The sequence below is a fragment of the Pristiophorus japonicus genome, chromosome 8 (genome assembly GCF_044704955.1).
Source record: "Pristiophorus japonicus isolate sPriJap1 chromosome 8, sPriJap1.hap1, whole genome shotgun sequence".
Classification (NCBI taxonomy): Eukaryota; Metazoa; Chordata; class Chondrichthyes; family Pristiophoridae; genus Pristiophorus; species Pristiophorus japonicus.
The window spans coordinates 79556005-79580888 of NC_091984.1; the positions used below are offsets into that span (position 1 = coordinate 79556005).

Sequence of the window (24884 nt, forward strand, 5' to 3'; positions counted from 1 at the left end):
TTCAGGGGTTGACAGTGGATGGGCAATGGCAGACATTTAGAGACCGCATGGATGAACTACAACAATTGTACATCCCTGTCTGGCGTAAAAATAAAAAAGGGAAGATGGATCAACCGTGGCTATCAAGGGAAATCAGGGATAGTATTAAAGCCAAGGAAGTGGCATACAAATTGGCCAGAAATAGCAGCAAACCCGGGGACTGGGAGAAATTTAGAACTCAGCAGAGGAGGACAAAGGGTTTGATTAGGGCAGAGAAAATAGAGTACGAGAGGAAGCTTGCAGGGAACATTAAGACGGACTGCAAAAGCTTCTATAGATATGTAAAGAGAAAAAGGTTAGTAAAGACAAACGTAGGTCCCCTGCAATCAGAATCAGGGGAAGTCATAACGGGAAACAAAGAAATGGCAGACCAATTGAACAAGTACTTTGGTTCGGTATTCACGAAGGAGGACACAAACAACCATCCGGATATAAAAAGGTCGGAGGGTCTAGTAAGAAGGAAGAACTGAGGGAAATCCTTATTAGTCGGGAAATTGTGTTGGGGAAATTGATGGGATTAAAGGCCGATAAATCCCCAGGGCCTGATGAACTGCATCCCAGAGTACTTAAGGAGATGGCCTTGGAAATAGCGGATGCATTGACAGTCATTTTCCAACATTCCATTGATTCTGGATCAGTTCCTATGGAGTGGAGAGTAGCCAATGTAACCCCACTTTTTAAAAAAGGAGGGAGAGAAAACAGGGAATTATAGACCGGTCAGCCTGACATCGGTTGTGGGTAAAATGATAGAATCAATTATTAAGGATGTCATAGCAGCGCATTTGGAAAGAGGTGACATGATAGGTCCAAGTCAGCATGGATTTGTGAAAGGTAAATCATGCTTGACAAATCTTCTGGAATTTTTTGAGGATGTTTCCAGTAGAGTGGATAAGGGAGAACCAGTTGATGTGGTATATTTGGACTTTTAGAAGGCTTTCGACAAGGTCCCACACAAGAGATTAATGTGCAAAGTTAAAGCACATGGGATTGGGGGTAGTGTGCTGATGTGGATTGAGAACTGGTTGGCAGACAGGAAGCAAAGAGTAGGAGTAAATGGGTACTTTTCAGAATGGCAGGCAGTGACTAGTGGGGTACCGCAAGGTTCTGTGCTGGAGCCCCAGCTGTTTACATTGTACATTAATGATTTAGATCAGGGGATTAAATGTACTATCTCCAAATTTGCGGATGACACTAAGTTGGGTGGCAGTGTGAGCTGCGATGAGGATGCTATGAGGCTGCAGAGTGACTTGGATAGGTTAGGGGAGTGGGCAAATGCATGGCAGATGAAGTATAATGTGGATAAATGTGAGGTTATCCACTTTGGTGGTAAAAACAGAGAGACAGACTATTATCTGAATGGTGACAGATTGGGAAAAGGGGAGGTGCAACGAGACCTGGGTGTCATGGTGCATCAGTCATTGAAGGTTGGCATGCAGGTACAGCAGGCGATTAAGAAAGCAAATGGCATGTTGGCCTTCATAGCGAGGGGATCTGAGTACAGGGGCAGGGAGGTGTTACTACAGTTGTACAGGGCCTTGGTGAGGCCACACCTGGAGTATTGTTTAAAGTTTTGGTCTCCTAAATTGAGGAAGGACATTCTTGCTATTGAGGGAGTGCAGCGAAGGTTCACCAGACTGATTCCCGGGATGGCGGGAATGACATATCAAGAAAGATTGGATCAACTGGGCTTATATTCACTGGAGTTCAGAAGAAGGAGAGGGGATCTCATAGAAATGTTTAAAATTCTGACGGGTTTAGACAGGTTAGTTTCAGGAAGAATATTCCCAATGTTGGGGAAGTCCAGAACCAGGGGACATTGTCTAAGGATAAGGGGTAAGCCATTTAGGACCGAGACGAGGAGAAACTTCTTCACCCAGAGAGTGGTGAACCTGCGGAATTCTCTACCACAGAAAGTTGTTGAGGCCAATTCACTAAATATATTCAAAAAGGAGTTAGATGTAGTCCTTACTACTAGGGGGATCAAGGGGTATGGCGAGAAAGCAGGAATGGGGTACTGAAGTTGCATGTTCAGCCATGAATGGCCTACTCCTGCACCTATTTTCTATGTTTCTATGTTTCTATCCGCAATATTTTGCTTTTGTATTAGGGAACAAGCTATTTTAGATTTAATGTTGTGTAATGAGAAAGGATTAATTAATAACCTTGCAGTAAAGGGGTCTTTAGGGAAGAGTGACCATAATATGATAGAATTTTATATTGATTTTGAAAGTGATTTAGTTAAATCCGAAACTAGTGTCTTAAGTCTAAACAAAGGAAACTACGTAGGTATGAGGGGCGAGTTGGTGAAGGTAGATTGGGAAATTACATTAAAAGGTACGACGGTAGACAAGCAATGGCTAGCATTTAAAGAATTAATACATAATTTACAACAAACGTACATTCCTTTAAGGCAAAAAACCCCGCAGGAAAAGTGGTCCAACCGTGGTTAACAAGAGAAGTGAAACATAGAAACATAGAAAATAGGTGCAGGAGCAGGCCATTCAGCCCTTCGAGCCTGCACCACCATTCAATAAGATCATGGCTGATCATTCACCTCAGTACCCCTTTCCTGCTTTCTCTCCATACCCCTTGATCCCTATAGAAAGATAGTATTAGATCAAAGGAGAGATTATAATGTTGCCAAAAAAAGCAGTAAGCCTAAGGATTGGGAGGATTTTAGAATTCAGCAAAAGAGGTCCAAGAAATTGATAAAGAAAGGGAAAATAGAATACGAGAGTAAACTAGCGAGAGACATAAATCAGACAGTAAAAGCTTCTTTAGGTATGTAAAAAGAAAAAGATTAGTGAAAATAAATGTGTCCCTTACAGGCTGAGACAGGAGAAATTATAATGGGAATAAGGAAATGGCAGAGAAATTAGACAAATACTTTGTGTCTGTCTTCACGGAAGAAGGCACAAAAACCATTCCAGAAATAGTGCGAAACCAAGGGTCTAGCGAGGATGAGGAACTGAAAGAAACTAGTATTAGTAAAAAAAAAGGTACTGGAGAAATTAATGGGACTGAAAGCCGATATATCCCCTGGACCTGATGGCCTGCATCCTAGGGTTTTGAAAGAGGTGGCTATAGAGATAGTGGATGCATTGGTTGTCATCTTCCAAAATTCCATAGATTCTAGAACATTTCCCGCAGATTGAAAGGTAGCTAATGTAACCCTGCTATTTAAGAAAGGAGGGAGAAAGAAAACAGGGAACTAGATATCAGTTAGCCTGACATCAGTCGTAGGGAAAATGCTAGAATCTATTATTAAGGATGTGATAACATGGCAATTAGAAAATAATAAAAATAGGATTGGGCAGAGTAAACATGGATTTCTGAAAGGGAAATCATGTTTGACAAATTTATTAGAGTTTTTTGCAGTTGTAACTAGTAGAATTGATAAGGGGAAAGCAGTGAATGTGGTGCATTTGGATTTTCAGAAGGCATTCGATAAGGTGCTACACAAGAGATTATTAAACAAAATTAGGACTCATGGGATTGGGGATAATATACTAGCATGGATTGAGGATTGGTTAATGGACAGAAAACAGAGAGTAGGAATAAACAGGTCATTTTCGGGTCGGCAGGCTGTAACCTTTGGGGTGCTGCAAGGATCGGTGCTTGTGCCCCAGCTATTCACAATCTATATCAATGATTTGGATGAGGGGACCAAATGTAATATATCCAAGTTTGCTGATGATACAAAGCTAGGTGGGAATGTAAGTTGTGAGGAGAATGCAAAGAGACTTCAGGGGCACATAGACAGGTGAAGTAAGTGGGCAAGAACATGGCAAATGGAATATAATGTGGAGAAATATGAAGTTATCTACTTTGGTAGGAAAAATAGAAAAGCAGAGTATTTTTTAAATGGTGAGCGATTAGGAAATGTTGGTGTTCAGAGGATCCTGCGTGTCCTTGTACACGAATCATTGAAAGTTAACATGCAGGTACAGCAAGCAATTAAGAAAGCAACTGTTATGTTTACCTTTATTACAAGAGGATTTGAGTATAAGAGTAAAGACATCCTGTTGCAATTTTATAGGGCCCTGGTGAGACCGCACCTGGAGTATTGTGTACAGTTTTGGTCACCTTACCTAAGAAAGAATATACTTGCCATAGAGGGAGTGCAACGGAGGTTCACCAGACTGATTCTTGGGATGGGTGGAATTGTCCTATGAGGAGAGATTGAGCAGACTAGGCTATATTCTCAAGAGTTTAGAAGAATGGGTGGTGATCTCATTGAAACATACAAAATTCTTATAGGGCTAGACAGCGTAGATGCAGGAAGGATGTTTCCTCTGGCTGGGGAGTCTAGAACCAGGGGTCACAGTCTTAGAATAAGGGGTTGGCCATTTAGGACTGAGATGAGGACTAATTACCAAAATTCCCTGTATTCTGGGGAGGTCCCAGCAGATTGGAAAACTGCAAATGTAACACCCCTATTTAAAAAAGGAGGCAGACAAAAAGCAGGAAACTTTAGCCTAACATCTGTGGTTGGGAAAATGTTGCAGTCCATTTTTAAAGAAGCAGTAGCAGGACATTTGGAAAAGCAAAATTCGGTCAGGCAGAGTCAGCATGGATTTATAAAGGGGAAGTCATGTTTGACAAATTTGCTGGAATTCTTTGGGGATGTAACGAACAGGGTGGATAAAGGGGAACCAGTGGATTTGGACTTCCAGAAGGCATTTGACAAGGTGCCACATAAAAGGTTACTGCACAAGATAAAAGTTTACGATGATGAGGGTACTATATTAGCATGGATAGAGGATTGGCTAACTAACAGAAAACAGAGAGTCGGGATAAATGGTTCATTTTCGGGTTAGCAATCAGTAACTAGTGGGGTGCCACAGGTATCAATGCTGGGACCCCAACTATTTACAATCTATATTAACGACTTGGAAGAAGGGACTGAGTGTAACGTAGCCAAGTTTGCTGACGATACAAAGATGGGAGGAAAAGCAATGTGTGAGGAGGACACACAAAATCTGCAAAAGGACATAGACAGGCTAAGTGAGTGGGCAACAATTTGGCAGATGGAGTATAATGTTGGAAAGTGTGAGGTCATGCACTTTAGCAGAAAAAAATCAAAGAGCAAGTTATTATTTAAATGGAGAAAGATTGCAAAGTGCTGCAGTACAGCGGGACCGGGGGGTACTTGTGCATGAAACATAGGAGGTTAGTATGCAGGTACAGCAATTGATCAGGAAGGCCAATGGTATCTTGGCCTTTATTGCAAAGGGGATGGAGTATAAAAGCAGGGCAGTCTTGCTACAGCTATATAAGGCATTGGTGAGGCCACACCTGAAATACTGCATGCAGTTTTGGTTTCTATATTTACGAAAGGATATACTTGCTTTGGAGGCAGTTCAGAGAAGGTTCACTAGATTGATTCTGGGGATGAGGGGTTGAATTATGAGGAAAGGTTGAGTAGGTTGGGCCTCTACTCATTGGAATTCAGAAGAATGAGAGATGATCTTATCGAAACGTATAAGATTATGAGGGGGCTTGACAAGGAGAATGCAGAGAGGATGTTTCCACTGATGGGGGAGACTAGAACTAAAGGGCATGATCTTAGAATAAGGGGCCGCCCATTTAAAACAGAGATGAGGAGAAATTTCTTCTCTCAGAGGGTTGTAAATCTGTGGAATTCGCTGCCTCAGAGAGCTGTGGAAGCTGGGACATTGAATAAATTTAAGACAGAAATAGTTTCTTAAATGATAAGGGAATAAGGGGTTATGGGGAGCCGGCAGGGAAGTGGAGCTGAGTCCATGATCGGATCAGCCATGATAGTATTAAATGGCGGAACAGGCTCGAGGAGCCGTATGGCCTCCTCCTGCTCCTATTCTTATGTTATGTTCTTAAACTTCTTCACTCAGACTGATAAATCTTTGGAATTCTCTACCTTACAGGACTGTGGAGGCTCAGTCTTTGAATATATTCACGACAGAGCTGGATAGATTTTTGAATATTACGGGAATGAAGGGATATGAGGACAGTGCAGGAAAGTAGAGTTGAGATAGAAGATCAAGCATGATCTTATTGAATAGCGGAGCAGGCTCCAGGGACTGAATGGCCTACGCCTGCTCCTAATTCTTAAGTTCTGCTGTTCTTATATCATTGGTAGGAGCATTCCTGAGATATCCTTCATCATTAATACGGGGGAAAATTTAAATTACTGCAGATTTCATTACAAAAGTTAATTGATACAAGTAGGAAACCAGAATGGTTAGTTAGGACAATTAATGATTGCTACATATAGACACATACCTTTGCACAAAGCAGAATATCCAAGAAGTCCAAGTATCTCTTGTCGTTGATTTTTTCCAATTCCTTCTCATTTTTCAGTGTCTCCTTCCTCTGGCGTATCACTTCCTCTATCAGACAAAGTTTCATTGGGAATTAATGAACATACAAACTATATAATTCTATGCATGCTTGCTGATTTCACTAGTCGAGGAAACAGTAACTCTTTGCAGAAATGCTTTTGATGTTTTGCTTTGTACCCTTTTTAAATGTTTCTTTTAATTAGTTTCAAAATGTTGAGTGCTCAGCAGAGTGAGGGATTTTGATGCGAGAACAATGTTGATTAAATGCTGAGGGGCTGTTTGCCCCTGGTTGGAGAGTGTAGAACCAGGGGTCATTGTCTCAGGATAAGGGGTCGGCCACTTAGGACTGAGATGAGGAGGAATTTCTTCACTCAGAGGGTTGTGAATCTTTGGAATTATTTACCAGAAAGGGCTATGGATGCTGAATCATTGAATATATTCAAGGCTGAGATAGATAGACCTTTGGACTTTAGGGGCATCGAGGGATGTGAGGATCAGGCGGGAAAGTAGAGTTGAGGTCAAAGACCAGCCATGATCTCATTGAATGATGGAGCAGGCTCGAGGGGCCATATGGCCATATCCTGCTCCTAATTCTTATGTTCTTATTTTCATTTGCAGTGGCCTGACTGAGGCTGACTCAGCACAGGCTAAGAATCAATTCTGGGGTAGTGTTTATAAGAACAAAAGAACATAGGAATTAGGAACAGGAGTAGGCCATCTAGCCCCTCGAGCCTGCTCCGCCATTCAATAAGATCATGGCTGATCTGGCCATGGACTCAGCTCCACTTACCCGCCCGCTCCCCATAACTCTTAATTCCCTTATTGGTTAAAAATCTATCTATCTGTGACTTGAATACATTCAATGAGCTAGCCTCAACTGCTTCCTTGGGCAGAGAATTCCACAGATTCACAACCCTCTGGGAGAAGAAATTCCTTCTCAACTCGGTTTTAAATTGGCTCCCCCGTATTTTGAGGCTGTGCCCCCTAGTTCTAGTCTCCCCTACCAGTGGATACAACCTCTCTGCCTCTATCTTGTCTATCCCTTTCATGATTATAAATGTTTCGATAAGATCACCCCTCATCCTTTTGAACTCCAAGGAGTAAAGACCCAGTCTACTCAATCTATCATCATAAGGTAACCCCCTCATCTCTGGAATCAGCCTAGTGAATCATCTCTGTACCCCCTCCAAAGCCAGTATATCCTTCCTTAAGTAAGGTGACCAAAACTGCACGCAGTACTCCAGGTGCGGCCTTACCAATACCCTATACAGTTGCAGCAGGACCTCCCTGCTTTTGTACTCCATCCCTCTTGCAATGAAGGCCAACATTCCATTCGCCTTCCTGATTACCTGCTGCACCTGCAAACTAACTTTTTGGGATTCATGCACAAGGACCATCAGCCGGTCCAGGCAGCGGGCGGTCGAGGGGGTCGTTCAACCTGACTGCCTGCCTCTCTTCCGCTCTTACATCCGGTCCAGGGTGTCCTTGGAGATGGAGCACGCGGTGTCCACCGGTACGCTCGCGGCCTTCCGCGAGAGGTGGGCACCGGAGGGACTGGAGTGCATCATCACGCCCGGCAACCAAATTTTAATTTGATTTTACGTTTTAAAGTTTAATTTGTTTTAATTGCTGGTGCTTTTAGTGTCCCCCTCCCCTTTTATAGGGGGCACTGGAAAAAATTTGATTTTAGCGCCCCAAAAAAAAAACCCAAAAAAAAAGGAAAAAAAAAGGGGCCTTGAAAATGTCTGCTGTGTCACCCAGGCGGGTGGCACGGTTTAATGTTTATGTTTATTTTCAGGTAAACTCAAAAGAGTTTCATGCACAAGGACCCCCAGGTCCCTCTGCACCTCAGCATGTTGTAATTTCTCCCCATTCAAATAATATTCCCTTTTACTGTTTTTTTCCCAAGGGATCTCACATGTTCCAACATTGTATTCCATCTGCCAAACCTTAGCCCATTTGCTTAACCTATCCAAATCTCTTTGCAGCCTCTCTGTGTCCTCTACACAACCCGCTTTCCCACTAATTTTTGTGTCATCTGCAAATTTTGTTACACTACACTCTGTCCCCTCTTCCAGGTCATCTATGTATATTGTAAACAGTTGTGGTCCCAGCACCGATCCCTGTGGCACACCACTAACCACCGATTTCCAACCCGAAAAGGACCTATTTATCCCGACTCTCTGCTTTCTGTTCACCAGCCAATTCTCTATCCATGCTAATACATTTCCTCTGACTCTGCGTACCTCTATCTTCTGCAGTAACCTTTTGTGTGGCACCTTATCGAATGCCTTTTGGAAATCTAAATACACCACATCCATCGGTACACCTCTATCCACCATGCTCGTTATATCCTCAAAGAATTCCAGTAAATTAGTTAAACATGATTTCCCCTTCATGAATCCATGCTGCGTCTGCTTGATTGCACTATTCCTATCTAGATGTCCCGCTATTTCTTCCTTAATGATAGTTTCAAGCATTTTCCCCACTACAGATGTTAATCTAACCGGCCTATAGTTACCTGCCATTTGTCTGCCCCCTTTTTTAAACAGAGGCGTTACATTAGCTACTTTCCAATCCGCTGGTACCTCCCCAGAGTCCAGAGAATTTTGCTAGATTATAACGAATGCATCTGCTATAACTTCCGCCATCTCTTTTAATACCCTGGGATGCATTTCATCAGGACCAGGGGACTTGTCTACCTTGAGTCCCATTAGCCTGTCCAGTACTACCCCGCTAGTGATAGTTATTGTCTCAAGGTCCTCCCTTCCCACATTCCTGTGACCAGCAATTTCTGGCATGGTTTTTGTGTCTTCCACTGTGAAGACCGAAGCAAAATAATTGTTTAAGGTCTCAGCCATTTCCACATTTCCCATTATTAAATCCCCCTTCTCATCTTCTAAGGGACCAACATTTACTTTAGTCACTCTTTTCCGTTTTATATATCTGTAAAAGCTTTTACTATCTGTTTTTATGTTTTGCGCAAGTTTACCTTCGTAATCTATCTTTCCTTTCTTTATTGCTTTTTTAGTCATTCTTTGCTGTTGTTTAAAATTTTCCCAATCCTCTAGTTTCCCACTAACCTTGGCCACCTTATATGCATTGGTCTTTGATTTGATACTCTCCTTTATTTCCTTGGTTATCCACGGCTGGTTATCTCTTCTCTTACCGCCCTTCTTTTTCACTGGAATATATTTTTGTTGCGCACTCTAAAAGAGCTCCTTAAAACTCCTCCGCTGTTCCTCAATTGTGCCACCGTTTAGTCTGTGTTCCCAGTCTACTTTAGCCAACTCTGCCCTCATCCCACTGTAGTCCCCTTTGTTTAAGCATAGTACGCTCGTTTCTGACACAACTTACTCACCCTCAATCTGTATTACAAATTCAACCATACTATGATCACTCATTCCGAGAGGATCTTTTACTAGGAGATCGTTTATTTTTCCTGTCTCATTACACAGGACCAGATGTAAGATAGCTTGCTCCCTTGTAGGTTCTGTTACATACTGTTCTAAGAAACAATCCCGTATCATTCTATGAATTCCTCCTCCAGGCTACCCCGTGCGATTTGAGTTGACCAATCGATATGTAGGTTAAAATCCTCCATGGCTACTGCCGTTCCTTTTTCACATGCCTCCATTATTCCCTTGATTATTGCCCGTCCCGCTGTGAAGTTATTATTTGGGGGCTTGTAAACTACGCCCACCATTGACTTATTTCCCTTACTATCTCTAATCTCCACCCACAATGATTCAACATTTTGTTCATTCGAGCCAATATCGTCTCTTACAACTGCCCTGATATCATCCTTTATTAACAGAGCTACCCCACCTCCTTTCTCTTCTTGTCTATCTTTCCGAATCGTCAGATACCCCTGTATGTTTAATTCCCAGTCTTGGTCACCCTGCAACCATGTTTCTGTAATGGCCACCAAATCATACCCATTTGTAATGATTTGTGCCGTCAACTCATTTACTTTATTTCGAATGTTGCATGCATTTAGGCAGAGTGTTTTAATACTAGTATTTAACCATGATTTTTAGTTTTGACCCTTCCTGCAGTCCATTTATATTCAGTGGCCCTTTTTGTTTTTTGCCTTGGGTTTCTCTGCCCTCCACTTTTACTTATCTCCTTTCTGTCTTTTGCTTTTGTCTTCTTTTTGTTTCCCTCTGTCTCCCTGCCTTGGTTCCCATCCCCCTGCCATATTAGTTTAACTCCTCCCCAACAGCACTAGCAAACACTCCCCCTAGGACATTGGTTCCGGTCCTGCCCAGGTGCAGACTGTCTGGTTTGTACTGGTCCCACCTCCCCCTTAACCTGTTCCAATGCCCCAGGAATTTGAATCTCTCCCTGCTGCACCACTGCTCAAACCACGTATTCATCTGCGCTATCCTGCGATTCCTACTCTGACTAGCACGTGGCACTGGTAGCAATCCCGAGATTACTACTTTTGAGGTCCTACTTTTTAATTTAGCTCCTAGCTCCTTAAATTCTTCTCGTATGACCTCATCCCTTTTTTTAACCTATGTCGTTGGTACCAATGTGCACCACGACAACTGGCTGTTCTCCCTCCCTTTTTAGAATGTCCTTTATTTATATGGCTCGGAGCTCTCCAAAAGGGTCTTTTCCATTGGACTATTGATGGAATCTTCTTGCCATTTAAAAACAGACACACACAACCCTGGGATTCGGACCAGTGGTATCTTTCCCCGCTTTGATTGGTGAGATGGTTGTCGGAGTGAGTAGAGAGGTTGGGAGAGATTTATTTTCGGTTGAGGACTGTTGGGCCATAGAGTGGTTGAGAGAGAATCTGTTGCATCTTTTAAGGGAAGACTTGCTGTACATTTGAAATTGAGGAAACCCCAATGTCACGAGCGGGGCGGCACTTCCACGCCTGGCACAGGAACCCCTACCTCGTGGATGTTACTGTCCCCAAATAGGGCGCTACGCAATTTCACAGCCATATTCTCTTGAGTTTAGAAGAAAAAGAGATGATCTTATTGAAACATACAAAATTCTTACAGGGCGTGACAGGGTAGATGCTGGGTGTTTGTTTCCCCTGGCTGCGGAGTCTAGAACCAAGGGTCACAGTCTCAGAATAAGGGGTCGGCCATTTAGGACTAAGATGAGGAGAAATTTCTTCCCTCGGGAGGGTTGTGAATCTTTGGAATTCCCTACCCCAGAGGGCTGTGGATGCGCAGTCATTGCGTATATTCAATACTGAGACTGATATATTTTTGGGCACTAAGGGAATCAAGGGATATGGCGATAGAGCGGGAAAGTGGAGTTGAGGCAGGTCAGCCATAATCTTATTGACTGGTGGAGCAGACTCGAGGGGCTGCATGGCCTACACCTGCTCCTATTTTTTATGTTCTTACTACAATGTCAACATCAGTCACATAGAATTACCAAGAACTTTAACATGGAAACAGGGCGTTCAACCCAACCAATCCATGTTAATGTTTACCCTCCACATGAATAGTCGTCTTAATCTCATGTGCATGTTCTGTTCCCCTCTCCCTTTATTGCCATTTCTTTCAGCCACTTATCTGACCTATTCTTAAATATTGACACAGTCTTTGCTTCAATCATGAATTTCACAGACACACTTTAAAAAAAAAATTTTCATCTGCTCTCTGTCCTAACTCTCCTACATTTAACCTCTTATCTATGTTGCCCCATTCTAAACCCCTCAACTAATGGAAATAGTCGGTTTCCTTCTATTTTGTCACATTATTCATAATTTTAAACACCTCTATCAAATCACCCATAGTCCCTTCTAACAACAACAGCCCTCATTTTTTGCATCTGATACCTGACAGCAACTGAGTGAATCGGAACGGTACTCTGTTTATTGCCTCAATGTTATCCTTCCTCTGGTGTGGAGCCCAAAACAGTACACAGTATTCCTGTACATAGCACTGTGGTCTTAATAAGGTTTCACTTAGATTCAGCATTATCGACTTTTATATTCTATACCACTTGCCATAAAAACTAGTATTCTGAATTGTCCTGTGTATCTTGAAACCTAAATTCCTTTGCTCTTCCACATCCAGAGTTCCTACAATTTAGAATTCTTATTTTTATTTTATTACCAAAATGTACCATCTCATCTTTATTGATTTTTATCTGGATTGTTTAGTCCATTCCACCATCTTAACAACACCCCATTTCAGCTTCTTTTGGAAAGCTCTATGCAACCTACTCTAATAATGCACCTCAACAATAACCTCAGAAGAATATCTGCTACAACTCTGCTGTGATATTTCCATTTCCCATACCAGTCATCCTTATACCCTCACTGGATGAGGCTATTGATATATGGGTAGATTTGTCGTGTGGGCCTAGCCATTGGAAGCTGCGTTGATGCAACCCACATTTAATGAAGCCTTACAGCCACCAGAGAAAGGAGACTTTCATACACTGGGGCCGGATTAAAATGAAAGAAAAGCGTACAATCCCAATTATAGACAGGTGCAACATTATTATCTTTATCAACTGTTGACACCCAGGGGCCGAAATTGTCCTCCGCTCCATTTGATCTGGATCATTTGAATTATCTGATGAATTACCGCTCGAATTGATGGGGTAGAAAATAGAGGGAAATTGCCCTCTTTTCTTTAAATAAAAACATCGGGGCGGTTTTTGAGGCGGCGGAGGGGCGGAAGCGAGTCGGAGCGGGGCGGAAGGCGGGTGGTGTCATCAGCGCCGCACTGAACACGTCAGCATGATGCTGATGACGTCAGCGCATCGCGGACGTGCCGCATGCATGCCATGTCGCACTGACCCGTAGCAACTGCGAGGCCTAGCAAGGCCTTCTTGGCGCCCACTGGGCCACCAGGGAGGATTTCAGCCAGGCCAGTGGCCTAACACCCAAGAGGGGGTGCCGGGCTGCCTGTTGGCGGCCCGGTCAAACCCGTGGTTGCCATTATCGGGCCAACTGCAGAGTCGATCGACAATTAAAATAAAATGGCATCCTTTAAGGGTGGATGCACCGCCCAGCCACTGGCAGTTTCACTCTGGGAGAAGCAGTCAGTGGCACCGACTGGCGGCAGTTCCGCTCCCGGGGGGCAATTTCCCTTGCGGGGCGGAAAGGGGTCGCCAACGTGCGGTAAAGGTTCGGCGTGTGCCCAACAATGGGTCAGAGCCTGTTTTCGCCGCCCCCAGTTGGGGGGCAATTTTGGATGGGTCGGATCATCTGTCCGCCCCTGGTCGGAAAGGCCTTAAAGCCCCGTTACTACCTCTAAGAGTCTTTAAGAAGGGGGCAATTACCCCCGCCACACCGATCTCCACAGAATCATAGAAGTTTTAAAACTGAAGGAGGCCATTCAGCCCATCCATTTGGCCAGCTCTTTAATAGTGCGATCCAAGTCTCTGCTCATACCCCTGTATCTTCCTCTGCCTCAAATATCTATTCACTTTTCCCTCAAAAGGATGCAATGGTCTCTGCCTCAACAATTCCCTGCGGTAAAGCATTCCACATTCCAACAATCGTCTGCATATAGAAATTTTTCCCACCCTCTCTTCTCATTCTCTTTGTACCTATTTTGATGCATCAAAAGGGAAGATTTAATAGAGATGTTCAAAATGATGATGCATTTTGGATGGAAGAATAAGGATAGGCAATACAAACTAAATGGTACAATTTTAAAGCGGATGCAGAAACAGAAAGACATGGGGGTGTATGTACACAAATCTTTAAAGGTAGCAGGACAAGTTGATAACAGCTGTTAAAAAAAGCATATAGGATTCTAGGCTTTATAAATAGCAGCAGAGGGTACAAAAGCAAGGAAGTTTTGCTGAACCTTTATAAATCAGTGGTTAGGCCTCAGCTGGAGTATTGTGTCCAATTTTGGGCACCACTCTTTTGGAAGGTCAAGGCCTTAGAGAGGGTGCAGAAGAGAATGGTACCAGGGATGGTGAGACTGGAAGAGCTGCGGTTGTTCTCCTTCGAGCAGCGAAGGTTAAGAGGAGACTGATGGAGGTGTTGAAAATCATGAAGGGTTTTGATGGAGTAAATAAGGAGAAACTGTTTCCTCTGGCAGGAGAGTCATTGACAAAAGAACCAGAGGCTGGAATGAGGAAACTTTGTTTTGCATAGCAAATTGTTATGATCTGAAATGTACGGTCAGGAAGGGTGGTGGAAGCAGACGGAATAGTAACTTTCAAAAGAAAATCATAGAACTTTATTGCACAGGAGGCGGCCATTCAGCCCACTGTATCTGTGTCGCTCGAAAAAGAGTTGTCCAGCCTAATCCCATTTTCCATCTTGGTCTGGAGCCTTGTAGTAAATGGCACTTCCAAGGGCATATTCAAGTACTTTTTCAATGTGATTAGGACTTCTGCCTCTACCACCCTTTGAGGCAGTGAGTTCCAGACCCCCACCACCCTCTGGCTGAAAAATGTTCTCCTCAACTTCCTTCTAATTCTTCTATCGATGACTTTAGTTCTATGCCACCTGGTTATTGACCTCTCTGCTAAGGGAAATAGGTCCTTCCTATCCATTCTATCTAGCCCCCTCGTAAATTTATACACCTCAATTAAATATCCCCTCAGCTTCCTCTGTTCCAAAGAAAACAACCCCAGCCTATCCAATCTTTCCTCATAGCTAAAATTCTCTAATCCTGGCGAATCTCCTCTGTACCCTCTCGAGTACAATCACATCTTTCCTGTAATCTGGTGACCAGAACTGTAGGCAGTACTCTAGTTGGTGTCTAACTAGTGTTTTATACAATTCTAGCACAAGCTCTCTGATCTTATATTCTATGCCTCGGCTAATAAAGGAAAGTATCCTGTATGCCTTCTTAGCCACCTCGGAGGCAGGAAGCAAAGGGTAAAGTTGATGGGTGTTTTTGTGACTGGAAGGCTGTATCTAGTGGGGTTCTGCAGGGCTCAGTGCTGATCCCTTGCTTTTTGTGGTATATATCAATGACTTGGACTTAAATGTTGGGGGTATGATTAAAAAATTTGCAGATGACACTAAAATAGCCTGTGTGATTGATAATGAAGAAGAAAGCCGTGGACTGCAGGAAGATAGCAATGTTATGGTCAGGTGGGCAGAACAGTGGCAAATGGAATTCAATCCAGATGAGTGTGAGGTAATGCATTTGGGGAGGTCTAATAAGGCAAGGGAATACACATTAAATGGTACGACACTGAAAAGTGTAGAGGAACAAAGAGAGCTTGGAGTACTGGTCCACAGATCCCTGAAGGTAGCAGGCCAGGTATATAAGGTGGTTAAGAAGGCATATGGAATACTTGCCTTTATAAGTCAAAACATGGAATACAAAAGCAAGGAGGTTATGCTTGAACTGTATAAAACACTGGTTAGGCTGTAGCTGGAGTACTGCGTGCAGTTCTGGTCACCATATTACAGGGAAGATGTGATTGCACTGGAAAGGGTGCAAGAAGATTTACAAGAATGTTCCTGGACTGGAGAATTTTGGCTATGAGGAACAGAAGAGGCTAAGGGGAGACCTGCTTGAGGTGTATAAAATTATAAGGGGCCTGGATAGAGTGGATAGGAAGGACCTGTTTCCCTTGGCAGAGGGGTCAACAACCAGGGGGCATGGATTTAAAGTAATTGGGGTGAGGTTTAGAGGAGATACGAGGGGAAACTTCTTCACCCAGAGGGTGGTGGGGTTCTGGAATTCATTGCCTGAAAGGGTGGTAGAGGCAGAAACCCTCACCACATTCAAAAGATACTTGGTTGTACACTTAAAGTGCCGTAATCTACAAGGCTACGGACCAAGAGCTGGAGATTGGGATTAGGCTGGATAGCTCTTGGTCAGCTGGCGTGGACACGATGGGCCGAAATGGCCTCCTTCCATGCTGTCAATTTCTATGATTCTATGATCTACCTGTCCTGCTACCTTCAGGGATCTGTGGACTCCAAGGTCCCTCTGTTCCCCAATCGTATCCTCCCATTTATTGTGTATTCCTGGCCTTGTTAGCTCTCCCCAAATGCATTACCTCACACATCTCTGGATTGAATTCCATTTGCCACTTTTCTGCCCACCTGACCAGTCCATTGATATCTTCCTGCAGTCTACAGCTTTCTTCCTCACTATCAACCACACGGCCAGTTTTTGTATCATCTGCGAGTATGCTCACAGGTTCGTAGAGCTGTTGAGTTGGGAATGGCTTAGCCAGTCACGTGATGTTTACAAGACTCAATAAAACCCCAACCAGTTAGGTTTGGAGAGTACACGATGAGGCAGGTGGTTGTGAGCCTGGTGGATGAACTGTAATGTGTAGTGTGATTGTTAAACCTTTGCTAATAAACCAACTAGTTCTTAATAGCAATTGTTGCTATGAATTCCTAAGCAAAGAACCCATGAAGCAAATACATTACATATACCACAAAAAGTAAGGGACCTAGTACAGAGCCCTACAAATCCCCAATAGAAACAACCTTCCAGTCACAAAAACACCCATTGATCATTACTCTTTGCTTCCTGCTACAGAGCAAATTTTGGATCCAACTTGTCACTTTCCCTTGGATCCCAGAGACTTTTAACTTTCTGACCAGTCTGTCATGTGGGACCTTGTCAAAAGTCTTACTAAAATCTACGTAGACTCCTACCCTCATGAAGGCCGAGATAGATAAGATTTTTGGACTTGAAGAATCAAATGATATGGGGAAAGGGCAGGAAAGTGAAGTTGAGGTTGAAGATCAGCCATGACTTTATTGAATGAAAGAGCCGGCTCGAGGGGCTGTGTGGCCTATTCCTGCTCCTAATTCTTGTGTTCTTATGACTCAACTCGTTACCTCCTCAAAAAATGCAATGAAGTTAGTCAGACACGACCTTCCCTTAACAAATCCATGCTGACTGTCCTTGATTAATCTGTGCCTTTCTAAATGATGATTTATCCTGTCCTTCAGAATTAAAAAAATAATTTTCCCACCACCGAGGTTAAGCTGACTGGCCTGTAATTACTTGGTCTATCCCTTTCTCCCGTTTTAAACAACGGTACAACATTAGCAGTCCTCCAGTCCTCTGGCACCACACCTGTAGTCAGAGAGGATTGGCCTTTTAGCTAAGATCTGCATAACTAACCTGACCAGCCACCATGACCTCCGGGTGGTTTCTCCCTGGTCAGGAAGGTATATGCTTACATTTTTGTAAACAGGAGGTGGGTGGGATGGCTTGACCCATCCACCTCTACGGAGGTGTGTGGGGGACCTGACCCATCCACCTCCATGGCACGAACCTGGTATTGCAGTACTTCCAGGAACGGTGCAGTGGCTCTAGACCTTTTGGCTAAGAGCATTGGCGCAGAGTGATCCTTGACTGGTGCAGGGTGACCTCTGGCGTTTGACAAAGAATTGGAACGATTGGACACGAATAAATTAAAAAAAAAAAAAAATGATGGTCAGAGCCTCTGCTATTTACTCCCTTGCTACTCTTAACAGCCTGGGATACATTTCAGCTGGGCCTTGCAATTTAGCTACTTTCAAAGATTGCCCAACCCCTCAATACGATCTCTCTCACTATGAGCTGAATTTTCTGTGGTGACACCGGGCGCGCTTGGTGGCGGGTTGGGTGGGAAGTTGTTTTTTTTGATGGCGGGTTGGGAACCTAATGGTATCTTGCTCTCCCGCGGTTTTCCCACAGGGGCGTCTGTCATTGTGAAGCCGACCCGACCTGCAGCAGCAGGGGACCCAACTGAAATCATTATGAGGTCATTTACAGGAAGTAGAGAGCCTTTCTCCCCCTACTTTTTAAATTTCCCTGCACGGCCACAGGATTCACGCAGCGTGAGAACCACGTCTCTGAGGAGTGAGTTCTGTGGCCATTGCTCCAGCATGGAAAACAAACCAAAATAAAAACATGTTGATTGCATCAGCTAACTGATTGATGGAGATTCTGATCTACTTGAAAAGCCTCTGGTAAATGTTCATTCAGAAATTCCTCAATGATTAATGATAATATTTTATAACTTATTATATTATTGTACTGTAAACATATATGACAAAAGCTTCCCTTTTCCCCCCTTCTCCTACCCTGTATGCTCCTTGACATTCAGGGGATTCTAGATTTGGCAGACCCACCCTTTTTCTTTGTGGGAACATATTTGCTCTGAATCCTCACTATCTCCTCCCACTGCTGTGACACTGAGTTACCTACAAGTAACTGCTCCCACTCCACTTTTGCTAAATCACATCTCAGCTTAGTGAAATTGGCCTTTCCCCAATTGAAAACTTTTACACCTGGTCTAGCATTGTGCTTTTCCATGACTACACTACATCTAACTGAATTATGATCACTAGCTCCAAAATGCTCTCCCACTGATACCCCTTCATTGCCTCATACTATGTCCAGAACTGCCTCGTCGCTTGTTGGGCTTGCTACGTACTGGATAAAAAAGTTCTCCTGAATGCATTTTAAGAATTCTGTGTCCTCTATTACTTTTACACTAATTCTATCCCAATTAATATTAGGGCAGTTGAAATCCCTTGGTTGGATATACAGGCGTCGAAAATCTGGAGTTCCGGAATCTGGACCGATCGGTGGCAGGATCGTGCAGAATCCGTAAAATGTTCCGGAATCAAGACCCGCCGACCCTGTCGACCTCGGGGCCCCGCCACTGCCTGACCTCGGGCCTCGTCTCGCCGTCGCTCACCTCGCCCTGCTCACCGCCTTTGCCCTTACCCTTACCTCGGGGCCTCGCCGCCGGCCCGCTTGGACACCTCCTCCACGACAGGGCCCGCCCAAACACCTCCTCCGCGGTGGGGCCCACCCGAACAGCTCTCCGGTGGGGCCCTGCCCGAACACCTCCTCCTTGGCGGGGCCAGCCCAACACCTCCTTGGCGGGGCCCGCCCGAACACCTCCTCCTCGGCGGCGGGGCCCGCCCGAACAGCTCCTCCTTGACGGGGCCAGCTTAACACCTCCTTGGCGAGGCCCGCCCGAACACCTCCTCCTCGGCGGGGCTAGCTGAACACCTCCTTGGCCCGCCTGCCCGCCCGAACAGCTCCTCCTTGACGGGGCCAGCCGAACACCTCCTCGGCCCGCCCGAACACCTCCTCCTTGACGGGGCCAGCTTAACACCTCCTCCTTGGCAAGGCCCGCCCGAACACCTCCTCCTCGGCGAGACCCGCCCGAACACCTCCTCCTCGGCGAGACCCGCCCGAACACCTCCTCCTCGGCGAGGCCCGCCCGAACACCTCCTCCTTGACGGGGCCAGCTTAACACCTCCTTGGCGAGGCCCGCCCGAACACCTCCTCCTTGGCGAGGCCCGCCCGAACACCTCCTCCTTGGCGAGGCCCGCCCGAACACCTCCTCCTTGACGGGGCCAGCCGAACACCTCCTTGGCCTGCCTGCCCGCCCGAACAGCTCTTCCTCGGCGTCAGGGCCCGCCCGAACACCTCCTCCTCGGCGGGGCCCGCCCGAACACCTCCTTGGCCCGCCCGAACAGCTCCTCCTCGGCGAGGCCCCACTCGATGACCTCATCAACGGGGCCAGCCGGCCCGAACAGCTCCTCAGTGGGGACCCCCCACCTTTGACATCCGAAATCTGGAAATACTTGAACCTGGGATCCAGTGGTTTCGGATTCGTGACGTCAGAAAGACGATCGAAAGTCCTGAAAAGCCCGGAATCCGGAACGGCCTCGGTCGTTGAAACGGAAAAATTTGCATTTCTATGAGGAAAGATAGGGGAGTGGAACTAATTGGACAGCTCTATAGATGGCCTTTTACTGCACTGCATGATTCTATGATAATTTGTCTACAAATGACGTTAGACTAACTGATCTATAGTTATCCAATTTCTTCTTCTCTTCCCTTCTTGAACAAAGGTGAGGGCCGAAATTGTCCCTTTCTATAAGGCCTCTGGACACCTGAAAGTGGCAGCTACGGGTCGGTGTGTAATGGCCGCCAAGCCTCTGCGGAGGGGCCGCCATTTTGAAAATTGCCTTACCTCATGTTTGGAGCAGTGTAGGGGACCGCTCCACCCATTTTCCCACTGCGGCGTGCACGCGCTGACCCCTTTGTGAAATTGCCCCTTTCCTGGAATTGCCCCGCGGGAGAGGCTTCACCACCGGTCGGTGCTCAAAGCTATCGGTATACTCTCTATGGTTTGGCGGCACCATCTTATTTTTTTTTTGCCGGCCAACTGCCAGGTCGGGCCGACAATTATGTCTGCAGGTTCAGTGTTTGCCACTAAAATAACTGCAGAGTTCGCAGTGGCCTTCCCCTTTAACTGAAAGATAGAGAGATGTTGTGACGCGCCAGCCCGATTACATCAGCTGCAGCGTCGACCACTCCAACCCGCCCCCACTTCCGCCCCACTAGTGACGGCCACTCTGCTCCGCCCCCACCATGAGGCCACTTCCACCTCACTCCAAAAAAAATCCCCAAAGTGCTGAATTTCGATGGTTAGGCCGCCCCATGCATTGGAACAGCCAGAACACATCGTAAATGGTAGGTGCACCTTGTTTCGGACGGTGGGCAATTTCGGTCCCGTGATGTCTTGGTAACTCTCCAGTCCCATGGAGCAATTTGCAAATTTAAGGAGGACTGAAAGATTTTAGCCAGCTTCTGCTATCTCCTCTCTCACTTCTTTCAACAGCCTAGGGTGTATGTCATCAGGGCCCAAAGACATCCACCTAGAGTTCTATAAATGTTTTGATAAACAATTATTTGTCTATAGTTATCTCTAACAATTGTTCCAAATACTCTTACAAGTACATCTACATTCTCCAGGTGTCAGCCTTGGCTCAGTTGTAGCACTCTTGCCTCTGAGTCAGTAGGTTGTGGGTTCAAGTCTCACTCCAGAGACTTGAGTGCATAATCTAGGCTAACACTTAGTGCAGTACTGAGAGAATGCTGCATTGTCAGAGGTGCTGCCTTCAAATGAGACTTTAAAATGAGGCCCCCTATGCCCTCTCAAGTGGATGTTAAAGATCCCATGGCACTATTCAAAAAGAACAGGTGAATTCTGGCCAATATTTGTTGCTCAACCAACATCACTAAAACAAATTATTTGGTTACCTATCTCATTGCACAAATTGGCTGCTGCGTTTCTCACATTACAACAGTATTCACTTCATTAGTACTTCATTGGCTTTGGGATGACCTGAAGTGAAAGCCACTATATAAGTGTTCTTTCTTTGCATTCTTCACTTATACAACAGCTCAAATGCAACAGGAAACAGCAGCTAATTATTTTTATTTGTTCTTTGCTTTAATATAATCCCTGTATTATTCCCTGGCCAAGATGATGCGTAAATTAGTACCTCACATAAGTTCCTTCCCCTGTCAAATGTATTGGGGAGAGTAGCGAAGGATAATTAGCTTTGTAATTTCAATGCACATTCTTAGCATCTTACAAATATCACAGCTGAGAATGGAGGCCAAATGCGGATGAAGATTTTTATTCCCACTGCTAACATCCCTCAAAATTGATGAAAAAGAAGTCACTAAAAGCATCTAAATTTGAAAACAAAAATATGCTTAATGGGAAACTAGGTAATCTTCACACCTTTACCTGTTGTGACCTTGTCTAATTAGTTCAGTTGTGCCACATTAATTTGGCAAATGCTTCCACTTACCAGTGTGGTGGTGTGCCAGGTTACAGGCTTTCCGAAAACGAAATCCATGTGGACTCAGATAGTAGATAAGGCTGTTGTGATATGGAAAGATTCTAAACCGTTTATTGGTGAGGAAGCACAGCTCATACACAGCATGGACGTATGAGTTGTCACTGGAAAATTAAAAGACAGTCCTTGAAATTCCATTTAGTAAATAGTTATTTTCACATAGCATGCAATTAAAATGCTGACATTTATAATGATATCACACTTTAAATATCTAGTTTGATAAAGAAATTCATTGGTTTGTGAATAATGATTGAGACTAGATTGTGCAGTAATTTAGACAGGGATCCAAGATACCAGATCAGAACTTACCTTAGATTGGAGGCACATCTCTCAGGATGGGGGGAGGGTGAGGGTGGAGCAAGAGGCAGGTCTTTGGCCTGCCCCTGATGCTGGCTGATCTTCCAGCCTTGGGGTAATGTACATTTTGGAAATGCATTCACTGTAGAGTCGTACCAGATTGGGGACAGAATTTTGCCAGTGCCTCCTCTTCAGCCTGTACAATGTAATGATCAGTGAGTGTTTGTACAGACCCCAGAAGAACTGACCTTTGAATACTGGATGCCTGGACGTGACAGTGTTCAAACAAGGCAAATCACCATCAACAACAACTTGTATTTATGGAAGGAAATGTGTGGGTGAATGTATTTCTCTTATTTGCATGTCATTTCAATACTGAATGATGATTGACCTGGGGAGTGGGTGACGGAACCAGGGGGTGAGGTGCACCTGAGCTACTTTCTTCCCTGCCCGCAGGGAAATCGGAGATTTATCAGTTTGTTATTTTGCAACATTTTAAAATAATACATTTAGTTGATTCAACTGTTATAGTCAGCAGTGGAACTCCAACAAGATTATCAGCAATAAAAGATATCTTATGAGTCTTTTACAACCTGACTTGGTTGTTTGTTAAAGGAGGACTGTTCTAAAGAATTGTTTTGTAAGAGGCTCGAAGTTCAACTGTTAAAAATATTAAATGAGCTGCCTCCTTCAATTTGGAATTGTTGGTAATCTGCCAAATCAAATTTTTACAATTAGAAATTCATTAAAAAATGTTGTGTGAATATTGAGCATATTAGCACAGAACTTTCCTCCATGTCTTTTACGAATAGTATAAACAATAAGCCAGTGGAACTCCACTAATCATGACCAAATGAGATATCTTTGTTCACTGACCACAATCTTCTTCTATGTACCCTTAATCTTTACCTTCTGTTTTTTCCACTGTCAAGTTAATGTTACATCTAGCTACTTACTATGTTACTATGTTATCCTTTTAAAGGCTCAGATACAGGACCATCAAGAGTTAAATATCCAAATAAATTGCACTGGACTAAATTGTATCCTTTATTCATTCAGTTATTTCCAACAACGTCGGAAGATTTATCAGACACGACGGGGCTGAAATTGCCCACTCTAAGGTCCGTTAAGAGGCGTGAATAGAGCGGAGAAGCCTCACCGACTAGGCGGATGGATGGGCCGACCCGTTCAAAATTGCCCCCGGGCCGGAAGCAGCGGGAACAGGTTTCCGCATCTCCCGTTTTCCCACCGTGTTGGGCACACGCTGACCCCTTACCGACTGGCAGCGACCCCCTTTCCGATCCCCATAGGAAATTGCCCCGTGCGGAATTGCCTGCGGGAGCGGCGCCGCTGCCGGTCGGTGCCACTGACAGCTTTCCCCAGCGGGAAGCGGTCTGTGGCTGGGTTGTGCATCCGCCCTTAAAGGGTAGATCACGCTGCCGGCGACTCCATACTCTTTTTTTATTGTCGGCCGACTGCCAGGTCGGGCCGCTAACAGGCAGCCTGGCACCCCCTCTTGGGTGCCACCGAAACCCTCCCTGGTGGCCCAGTGGACCTAACTAAAAACTTAGAGTTCGCAGCAGCCCTCCCCTTTAACTGAAGGGGAGAGATGTTGTGATGTGTCAGCGCGACGCGGCTCGTCCCAGTTGAGCTGATGACTCGGAGCGATTGCCGTTCCGACCCAGCAGCACTTCCGCCCTGCTGACGACCCCACATCTGCCCAGCTCTTAAAAAAAAAGAGCTGAATTTCCCCAGATTGTCCGCCTCATGCATTGGGGCAGACAGAACACTTAAAAAACGGAAGGAGTGTCCCGTTTGGGGCAGAGGGCAATTTCGGCCCCGATATATTAACCGTATTGCGTAGGCCCTATGCTCTGAAATTCCCTGCCTAAAACCCTCTGCCTCTCTAGCCTCCTTCAAGATACTCCTTTAAACCTAACTCTTTGATCAAGCTTTTGGTCACCTGCCCTAATTTCTCTTTATGCAGCTCAGTGTCAATTTTTTAAATCTCATAATACTCCTGTGAAGCACCTTGGGTCAGTTCACTACGATAAAGGCACTATATAAATACAAGTGGTTGTTTTTGTAGATTTGCTGCTCAGGCATATGTAAAAAGAACAGGTGCCTCATCTCTAGGGCTCAATTTTCCACATAGCCGATTTTTGGCACAGTTGTAGAGTTACGGCTGAATCTTTAGTGGCCGACAGCAGCAAAAAAAAATTTGCAAGTTTCGCTGGAATAAACTTTCATTTTGGAGTGGCGCTGGTTTTCCTTAAGCTCTGTGGATGGAGCTTAAGTCTGTGCCAAAAAACTGAGGTTGCCAGGGTAACAAGGAACACACTGAAGGGCTGAGGCTGGAAAGTGAAACATACACAAGACATAAGCAATTGTAGAGCCTCGGTGCCGCTCCCGTCCCGGGCCGAAAGGCCCCCCACCCCCCCATCCCCACTGCCGCTGCTATCCCGGGCCGTGGAACTTGATCTTCTGTGCCGATTTTCTTAAGTTAGGTAAGGCTTTTCAGGATGGTGCACTGTGCCGTTTTTGAAAAAGTCCTAGTTGACCAAACTCGCTTAATTGGCCAAAAATGGCGCAGTCGGCAAGTTCCGCCCCCAGTGACGTCAAAAAAA

The 24884-nt window shown here is 44.9% G+C and overlaps 1 protein-coding gene across 4 annotated transcripts in view; it reads right to left on the reverse strand.

The window, feature by feature from the left end:
• The window catches only part of cyp4t8 (cytochrome P450, family 4, subfamily T, polypeptide 8), a 167450-nt gene that overhangs the window by 44131 nt on the left and 98435 nt on the right, over positions 1-24884 (reverse strand). For 3 of the 4 annotated variants that reach the window (XM_070886964.1, XM_070886968.1, XM_070886967.1), the window contains exons 6-7: positions 21913-22064; positions 6304-6410 (exon numbers count right to left, since the gene is read on the reverse strand). In XM_070886964.1, coding sequence (XP_070743065.1) covers positions 6304-6410; positions 21913-22064 — 259 coding nt within the window. Of the gene's footprint in view, positions 1-6303; positions 6411-19021; positions 20136-21912; positions 22065-24884 lie in introns of those variants that run through there. The other variant, XM_070886965.1, reaches the window with a different exon arrangement.